Source organism: Myotis brandtii, unplaced genomic scaffold (genome assembly GCF_000412655.1).
Source record: "Myotis brandtii unplaced genomic scaffold, ASM41265v1 scaffold133, whole genome shotgun sequence".
NCBI classification, from domain to species: domain Eukaryota; kingdom Metazoa; phylum Chordata; class Mammalia; order Chiroptera; family Vespertilionidae; genus Myotis; species Myotis brandtii.
Window position 1 is genome coordinate 1749532 of NW_005354718.1, and position 9850 is coordinate 1759381.

Sequence of the window (9850 nt, forward strand, 5' to 3'; positions counted from 1 at the left end):
AAAAAAAAAAGGAAAAAATATTCTCAGGTGAGGATTCTCTCTCTCTCTCACACACACATACACACACCACATATCCTCGGGTGAGGAGGTGAGGATTTTAACAAATTTTTAAGGAAATTATTTTTCTATCTTTTGTTTATTTTTATTTTTTAATATATTTTTATTGATTTCAGAGAGGAAGGGAGAGGGAGAGAGAGACAGAAACATCAATGAGGAGAGAGAATCATTGATCGGCTGCCTCCTGCACGCCCCTTACTGGGGATCAAGCCCACAACCTGGGCATGTGCCCTTGACCAGAATTGAACCTGGGACCCTTCAGATGGCAGGTAGTATGATTGCTTTAATGAGCATATGCAGGGTATCCCAAAACATGGATACACAATTTAATAGCTGATAACTCGCTTAATTTTCACTCCTTTTTAGGTTTAACTGATTTGAAATAATGGGTGAAGCCAATTTAAGCTTTGAACAAAGAAAATTTATCCACTAGACTTTTTTAATGGGATACATAAAGTTTATAATACAAAACCGGCAACAGTTGATGAATTGAGGGCACACAAATACCAAACAAAATGATTCTCTCTTTTTTTATTTGTTTTGTTTTGTTAATATTCACCCAAGCATGTTCTTCCATGGACTTTTAGAGAGAGTGGAAGGGAGAGGGAGAGACAGAGAAACATCAATGTGAGAGAGATACATCGATTGGTTGTCTCCCACACAGGCCCCAAGCTGGGGCTGGGGATCAAGCCTGCAACCCAGATACATGCCCTTGACCTGGAATCGAACCCTCGACCCTCTGGTATGTGGGCCAGTGCTCTAACCACAGAGCCACACTATATTCTCATAAATAAAAAATAAATGAATGTTTAAGATTAAAACTTTAGCCCTGGCTGGGTAGCTCATTTGGTTAGAGTGTTGTATGAGTACACCAAAGTTATGGGTTCAATCCCCAGTCAGGGCACATACAAGAATCAACCAAATGAATGCATAAATAAGTGGAACAACAAATTGATCTTTCTCTCTCTCTCTCAAATCAAATAAATAATTTTTTAAATAAAGATAAACTTTCATGTAGGTGGAGCTGATCTCCTGAGCTAGATGGCACACCAGGCTCAGGGTCTGTCGATCTTTTTTGCTTTATCAGCCAAAGGCATCTGTCAGAACCAGCATGGGTGGGTGCCAGCCTCTGAGGCATGGGCAGCCACAGATATCCACATTTTCTTTCTCAATTCAATGTGTGCCTCTATCCAAGCCAGTCAGCAAACCTAAACTACAACAGGAATAGCCCTTGGAAACCTTTGCAATTGCTAGAGGTGGGGCGAGGGCCATTTGCAGGTAGAAGCAGGAGAGAAGGATGATGCAAGCAGAACCCACTGGGAAGGTATCTCTGGGCCACCATAAGCCAGGGAGCCCCAACCTCGATTCCCCACTGAGCAGGAAGCCAGGTTTCTCTCAGATGTTGGCCTGTACCAGCAGCTGATTAGGGTGTTTCCTAACCGCGACTGAATCAGACAGAAACAGCAGGGGAGAAGGTAAGGCTTCCAGGGGCCAGAATCAGACACCAGAGAGGCCTCCGGACGGAGTTGAAGGAAAAGCAGGTTTGACAAGCCACGAGGCTCTGAAGCATAGGGAGGACCTTCAGGTGGTAACCTTCCTCCATCCTGGAATGAAAGGTCCCTATTGCTGGAGCAAAACAGAACTGAAGGAGAGAGGTGGGCTGAACGCTGTAGGCCAGAAAGCCAGACGTGATAAGGAGGCAGGTTCCATCCAGAAAGCACCAGGTGAGCAATCCATGCCGACTGCTGGACTGCTTTATAGAGGAGCTTCCAGAATCCGCTAACAAAGGGGCCCTAGTAACATCTACCATAGGAACTGACAACTTCACCCTGCTTTTTAAGAACTTACCAAACATCTTTCTTCTCTAGCAATTTGCAGGAAAAACTTGAGAAATTAAAGGGACAAGGCAAAGTGGCATCAGATTTCACAATCATCCTGAGTGGTGATGGGTGAGGCGGCACAGGGGCATCGAGAGAAACCCAACCACTCCTGGGCCTGGACAATAACCTCCCCCGCTCAGCCCGGCCAGGCCAACGGCAAATGGGAGTGGTTATCTGGGGGAGAGCTTGAGTCTCATCAACTCCAGTTGCTAGAAAGAAAGGGAGACCCCATTCCCTCCTGGATTGAAGGCTGTCTTGGCCAATCAGGAGTCTCCCAGGAGGGACCCCTGCTCTTATGCTAGAGCACAGGCATCAACAGTCTCCAGGGAGCGGAGCCAGGAGGAAAGTCCTACAATTTGTGATCCCTCTGGGTCCTAAAGGCTAAGGAGAAAGAGAGGTCAGGAGGGGCCTTTTTGCCACCCACTGAGAGGTGGTGGGGCAGGGAGGCTAAAGCAAGGCTGGCACAGTGAGGAGGCCTTTTACTGCACCTCAGCCCCACTTTGAGGAGCTCTGCCTCGCTAATTTGCAAACCTGCTGCCTGGCACACAGTGGACAGGCAGACACTTGCTGAGTGAGCACTGACCTCAGCCCCATGGGCTTCCAGGGTTTGAGAGAGGATCACGTGCCAGAGCTACATGGGCTGCCGTCCCTACATTCACATGCTCTCACACCCCTTGGACCACCATCCCAACCCTTGCAGAAATCCACAAGAGAGGGGGGTGGCCCTCTTGTTGAATATGCCAGGGAGCTTTGAGGTCAGCAAGGGACTGGCAGAGACCTCTGGAAAGGCCATTAGGATCTCTACACTCAGGCGGAACACTGTCCCCACAGGGGGCCGAGAATCCAAGGCTCCCTGGGAGCAGGGAGCCCAGAGCTATCCTACTCCTTGAGTGATCAAGGACTGTTACACGCGTCTTCCTCCTGGCAATTAAGTTCTTTCCTTGAACTCCTAAGCCCCATGAGAGGGCTGAGCTGAAGCATTCAAAGACAAATAGGTGTGGATTCTGACCCTGGGACCTCCCAGTGGAGTGAGATAACAGCAGCCTAAACGAGGTGGTAAATGCCAAAGGAGATGAGATGGGAGGCAGTCCCTCTGGGCTGGGATGCCTGAAGGCTTGCTGGAGGACTGGTGTTTCAGGGCGAGTCTGGTTTTTACAGGGAGGGAACTAAAGCTGTGTTTGCTCCAATACTCGGGGAACAAGCCCACGGACCCACACAGTGACTCCGCCTCTGCCACATTCAGTCAGTCCTCTGGGACTCAAAGTTACTAACTTATTCGGGGAATGAAAGATACTGCAGCTTCCAGGGGACTGGAGTAGCCCATCAGATATTCTTATCCTTTCATCCCTCAAACAGGCACTCCTTGCCCCGGACCCACATGTTCAAAGTCATTCCAGAGTTTGAGGTCTCCCATAACTTCCCCTTGACCTATATGGCAGTGACCATGGCAAAATAATTACTCACTATGGCCACTGCCCCAGATGGCAGCCAGCTAAACCAGAGTCTTGCTTCACACACCCCATTCTCTTCCACATGTCACATTATCAGTCGTGGGGCTGAGCCGCTGGAGCTATAATTAAGAAAGCCACCCTTCCTCTCATCCCATCACAGGTGGCTGGAAGGCCTGTCCTGTCCTGCCCCTTACGGGGGCCCCAGTGAGCACCCACAAGCTTCCCTGGTTAAGCAGAAGTTTGTTGAACTCCTTAGAAATCATCAAAGGCCTGAGTTCTCCATCCCGATCTTGGGCAAATCTGTGACCTCTCCTGTTCTACCTCTGACAAAGCTCAAACATCAGATCCCCACCCACGTGACCTGCTTCCTTGGGTGCATAAAGATGCTCCTAAGTCTCAGGGTCCATTAGCAACCACTCTGTCCTTTCAATCCAGATGTTCCTTTATGTCAAATAGTCCTTTCTGCCCCTAAAACAGCCCACCGGAAGCTCTCAGCGCAGAGTTATTAGGTAAACTGAACACAGACAACAGGGATCAGACAACCCAGGCATCAGTAGCCATGAATGGAGGACTAAAGTTCTACTAAGACTTGCTTCTTTCTTTTATTTTATTAATTTTTAGAGAGAGGAGGGGGAGAGAGAGAGAGAGAGAGAGAGAGAAACACCCATGTGAAAGAGAAACATAGATCAGTTGCCTTCCCCACGTGCCCCGACCTGGAATCGAACTTACAACCTGGGTATGTGCCCTGACCCGGAAGCAAAGCCGCCTTTCGGTGTATGGGACAATGCTCCAACCAACTAAGCCACACTGGCCAGGGAAAGACTTCACTTGTTTCAAAAAGCATCTAAGCAATAATCAAATCCAGCACCAGTGCCCAATGGCAGTGACGTGGAAAAAGAGAGTAATACGATTCTTAATTTTCTTAGAAAGCCAAAGAGTAGAGGCAGGAGAATGGCCCAAACAACGCTGAAATCTCTTGAGTGAGATGTACTGAACACACTGTACTGTGGGCAGTGAGCTGTGGCAGCTTAGTCCATGGGAGGAACTCCCAGGGCTGCATGGGACCCGTCTTCCCGTGAAGGCCCTTCTGTGCCCTGACGACCAAGCCGTACCTCAGATCACAGACCCTCACACCTCTGCAGATGAGCCAGCTAACCCTGGACCTGGCAGTTGTACAACCCTGGGCAAGGCATCACACCTGGCCAAGCCTCAAGTCTGCTCTGAGAAACAGAAAAACAGCATCTATTCCATAGGATTCTTGTGAGGATTAAGTCAGAAAATACCTCCAAAGTGCTTAGTACCATGCTTGTCACAGAGAACGAATAACCAGCAGTTAATACTATAATGTGTTTCAGCTAAAGAGAGTGCTGCAAAGTCCCCCTGAATGGCCTGTTTATAGCTGAATCCGACATCCTGACCCAAGGGAAGGCTTGGGTATTCTCTGCGCCAATCTTTTTCTCGAGGAGGAAGAGAGGTCAGCCTCTAGACCGCGCACACTACCGGGATCGCTGGAGCTGAGCAGCAAACAAGGGCCGATGCCGCCAGGACAGCATCAGGCATTACAACAAAGGTGCTCATCCAGACTTCTTGCTTGGGACCAAAGTTTCAAAATGGCACTAGTGGTTTCAAATCAAAAGCTTCAGCCTGACCGACGTTGGAGGCTGCCCACGAGATGCCTGCCTGCTGCCACCTCTCACGGCCAGGCCTGTGGTCAGACTTGCTGGGCCGCCAATTACTCGGACAGTCACCTCCCAGCTGTAAAGCTGACAAGGAAGCCAGCCTCTCCTGTGGGAAGAGGAGCGTATCCAGGGGAAGGGGAGCACACTCAGGGAAGGAAGCAAAGTTCTTGTGATAACTCAGGAAAAGGCTCAATTCGTGCTGCTAAATGGGTAGGTCAGTGGTTCTCAACCTTCTGGCCCTTTAAATACAGTTTTCACGTTGTGACCCAACCATAAAATTATTTTCGTTGCTACTTCATAACTGTAACGTTGCTACTGTTATGAATCATAATGTAAATATCTGATATGCAGAATGGTCTTAGACAACCTCTGTGAAAGGGTGGTTGTTCGACCGCCAAAGGGGTCGCGATCCACAGGTTAGTGGTTGTTCGACCGCCAAAGGGGTCGCGACCCACAGGTTGAGAACCGCTGGGCTAGAGCATTGGCCTGTGCACTAAAGGGTCATGGGAAGGGTTTCGGGTTTGATTCCGGCCAAGTGCACATAATGGGTTGCAGGTTTGGCCCCGGTCAGGGCGTGTGTGAGGCAGCCGGTCCATGTGTCTCTCTCACACTGATGTTTCTCTTTGTCCCTCTCTCCCTTCCACTCTCTCTGAAAAGCAATGGAAAAATATCCTCGGGTGAGGATTAATAAAACAAAAGTTGGTAACATTATAGAGAAAAATATAAATAAAAAACATACAATAACAATGTAAAAAACAAACCTACTCAGAGGAAAATAACAGATGCAAGCAGTAACCACTGTTAACATTTCTATTTGTCTGGATGACATAAGGTGGATGGTTTTTCTTATTTCAACTGTTCTGTATTTGTTTATACCAGGGGTGGGGAACCTTTTTCTGCTAGGGACTATTTGGATATTTATAACATCATTCACAGGCCATACGAAATTATCAACTTAAAAGTTAGCCTGCTATCTTCGGCCAAACATTACTTAACTCACCCCTAATGCCTTAGCAGGGCCAGACCACATGATTTCATGGGCCTTATACAGCCCACGGGCCAGATGTCCCCCACCCCTGATTCATACCCTTACTTTGTTCCAAAAATTATTTCTGGCAGCTTGGTGTGAATTTTCCATTGGTAAGCATTGCTTTCACAACATGTAACCTGGCTGGAGCCACAGCTGCTTCCAGGAGAGAGGCCTTACCCGCCTTCGCTCTCCGCATCTGTGAGACAGCTGCTTCCAGAGAGGCCTTACCCGCCTTCGCTCTCCGCATCTGTGAACGTGCCTCCCGAGGTGGCTGTGAAGTAGACAGAGCTGGAGCCAGTGGAGTCACTCCTCTCTCGGGCAAACGGGAACCTTCGCCGCCGAGCCACTCTCTGGTTCTCTTCCATGTGGGATCTGAAAAGCACGGTGGCTTAGGCCCACCCAGCCTCTTTCCCTCACCATGAGGGAGCCTCTTACTACCGCACCTCGTTAAGGGGCCAAGAGCAGAGAAAATCCTGGGTCTCAGCCCTGGCCAGGTCGCTCAGTTGGTTAGATGTCATCCGGCACACCAAGGTTACGGGTGGTCATTCATGAATGCATGAATAAGTTGAACAAATCAATGTTTTTCTCTCGTTCTCTCTCCCCATCCTCCCCTCTCTAAAATCAATAAATTAAGAACATATATTTTAAGAAAATCCTGGGTCTCTACACTCAAGAGAACAAGGGCAGCTCTCTGGATAGACCATGGCAGACCAGGTTAGTCCGAACAAAGCGTTTCAGCTGCTAAAACAGATTACAAAGGCCCAAAAGCAGCAAGGAACTTGCTGGCAGCAAGGCCAGCTTCCCTGCCAACTAGGTGAGGAGCTATAAAGCTGGCTTCCTCCTTGGAGACACAGTGAAGGCCAGAACACAGCTCAGCTGAAAAAGTGTAGAGGCTGGGGACAAGGCAGGAGAGGAGGCTGATTACTCACCGGAATTCCCCGACAATCTGCCCAGCAAGCCCCTGCAGGCTGCTCCTCAGCTCCTCTACCTCCCGCCGCAGCGCCACCAGACTGGTCAGCACGAAGTCCAGGCGGTCCAGCACCATCTCCTGCCCTTCTGGTGGAAGGCTGGGCAGCACCGCAGCATCTCCAGCCTCCCCTGGGACCGCTCGCAATGACCTCACTGAAGGAAGGAGGACAGGAGACATGATGTCCATGGGACACAGTGAAGGCATATGTTCCCAGCTGTCTTGTTAACAAGTCCCAAGTAATTATCCAGAAAAAACATCAAGGTCCCCATCCATAAACAAGAGCCCTCTGTTCCAGGACCCTCCCACACCAACCTGTGGCAGGATAACACACCAGGCCAGATGATATAAAATGCTTGCAAGAAAAAATAAATATAAAATAAAATGCTTGCAAGAGTTAGATTCCTCAAAGTCAGGACAGTTGCCCTGCTAAACTGAAAGAAAAACCTGTATCTGACTATAGGCAAACCTCGGAGACATTGCGGGTTTGGTTCCAGGCCACTGCAATAAATCAAATTTCACAATAAAGTGAGTCGTAATATTTTGCTAGTGAAGATTTGGGGGTGGGGGGGAATGCAATGTCTGTGAAGCACTATAGAGCGAAGCACAATTAAATGAGGTATTCCTGCATATAATGCCCAAATATCTGTCAATACCCACCACACAGCAAAACTAAAATTGAGTTCACTCAAATTCTGATCTTTCACTTCACAGAGAATAGCAAAGAACACAGCTCCTTTCAAGAACTTCTTTTACTGTCATCAGAGAGGGGCAAAGAGAAAAAGGGTAGTTACTGAGAGAAAAGGTACAGTGGGAAAAGCCCATCAAAAAAGTTGGAGGGCGGGAAGCAGGTGGAGGGGGAATGAGGGGGAAAGAGGGACATCTATAACACTCTCAACAGTAAAGATTTAATTTCAAAAAAGACATTGGAAAACAGTATTACCAAGATCTGAATTGAGCTCTACATAAACTCCAACAGTAAATGCTAGTAAACGGAGAGCTACTACCTAAGGCAATTTTACTGGAAAGTGTAAAAACAGGAAAGAAACGAGGGAGGCAGAACCCACAGTCGAGGAAGCACAACTCCGTTAAATCTAGTAACAGTCTAGGCCAGATTACAATACACATCCAACAGTACTCAAGACTGGAGACAAGACGGTCCCTGGGAACAGAGCCACTTTCTCCCAACCTCAGCAGAACCACTACTGCTGAGAAATTACAAAACACAAGGAAAATGAAGGAAAGACCAGCATACATTAGGTTACTATCAGGTTATAAAATGCTGACAAACGTTACAATTTAAAATGATAACTCTTGCCCAGCAGGTGTGGCTCAGGGATTGAGCGTCAACCTATGAACCAGGAGGTGACAGTTCAATTCCTGGTCAGGGCACATGCCTGGGTTTCAGGGATCCCTGGTATAGGAGGAAGCTGATCAATGATTTCTTTCTCTTCATTGTTTCTATCTCTCTCCCTTCCTCTCTGAAATCAATAAAAATATATTTTTTTAAATGATAATTCTTTGAAGACTCTTCTAAAACTAAATTTTCTAAACCACTTGGCATTTGGTTATCAGAGAAAAACTCATTTCCAATTAACATAGGGTAAGATTCTCTGAAAACTCCACTATTACAGGAACATGAGGTTTGAACCAGCCCTTTGCTCAAATGAGTTAATTTAACATGAAAGTTTTGCAAAACTGAAAGCACGACCCATTCCAGCTGTGGCTGGCTTCCACCCATATTCAGCTTCATTGCAAGTAAGCTCGCTCGCAGCCCCATGGCATGTGAAGTTCATGGGACTGGGTGACCAGGCCCAATCCTGCCTCTTGCTCTGTGACAACCTCGGGAAAGTTACACAATCTTTCTTAATCTTGATTTCATCATAAGAAGGATAAAAACACTTGGACTAGGTAGTCTCCAAGACCCCTACATTCTAATATGTAATTTAACACGTAAGCCTCAGGACTTTTAATTCCTACAAGACTTGTTTTTCCTTTTGCTTTCTTTTGAACTCTTCCTCTACTTATTAAACACCTCACCCAACACTAGCAAGTGTCTTTAATATGTATATGTAACACCACTGTGGCCAAAACCAAAAGTGAAAGCTAAGCAGCCTTTTCACGATATACTTTCCTGGGATTACAGGGGAAAGAGTACAGAAGAGGGAGAATGCTTTCCTTTTCAATAAGCTTTCCAAGAAGGTGAAACTCTCAGGCACCCGCCCCTGCTGTCCCGTCCCATAGGCTCTGCTAGGACAGGCTGCATCCCAGGCCCATCCACCAGCCGTGACTGCGGCCTCAGAGGACCGGCTCCTACCCTGGCGTCTGGGCCCTGAAGTCTGCGTGACGTCCAGGGAGTTGGGCAGGAGCTGGTTCTGGCCATGGCGCCGGGTCCGTTTCCACCGCTGTCTGTACAGGGCGTACAGGAATCCGAGGCCCGCGGCGGTGCCCAGCAGCAGTCCCAGCCCGGAGCGGGCGCTGCCCAGAGGGGGGCGGGGGGAGAGGTTCGTGAGCGTGGTCCACCCACCCCACGCCGAACCCCTGGAGATAGTTCCGCGCCCAGACCCTGAGCGCCCAATTACCCTCATCCCAGCCTGGACCCTAAGACTTCCGCCAGCCCCGAGCCGACTGCCGCGCCTCTCACACAGCGTGGAAGCAGCCTCCCCTCCAACACGCCCCCTAGCCCTGGTCCCGAGTCAGGTTCCTGGGCTTCCACACCCTCCGCTCCAGCCTCAGGACCCGCAGATCACTCACCCGCCGCCCTGGCCGCAAACGCCTGGCCGCCC

At 48.7% G+C, this 9850-nt stretch overlaps 1 protein-coding gene across 1 annotated transcript in view; it reads right to left on the reverse strand.

Moving 5' to 3' along the window:
• RMDN3 (regulator of microtubule dynamics 3) overlaps positions 1-9652 on the reverse strand; it is an 18877-nt gene extending 9225 nt beyond the window's left edge. Inside the window, exons 1-4 of the mRNA XM_014534855.1 lie at positions 9382-9652; positions 7027-7219; positions 6326-6469; positions 5086-5173 (exon numbers count right to left, since the gene is read on the reverse strand). Coding sequence (XP_014390341.1) covers positions 5086-5173; positions 6326-6469; positions 7027-7219; positions 9382-9652 — 696 coding nt within the window. The remainder of the gene's footprint in view (positions 1-5085; positions 5174-6325; positions 6470-7026; positions 7220-9381) is intronic.
• Positions 9653-9850: the final 198 nt, after the last annotated feature.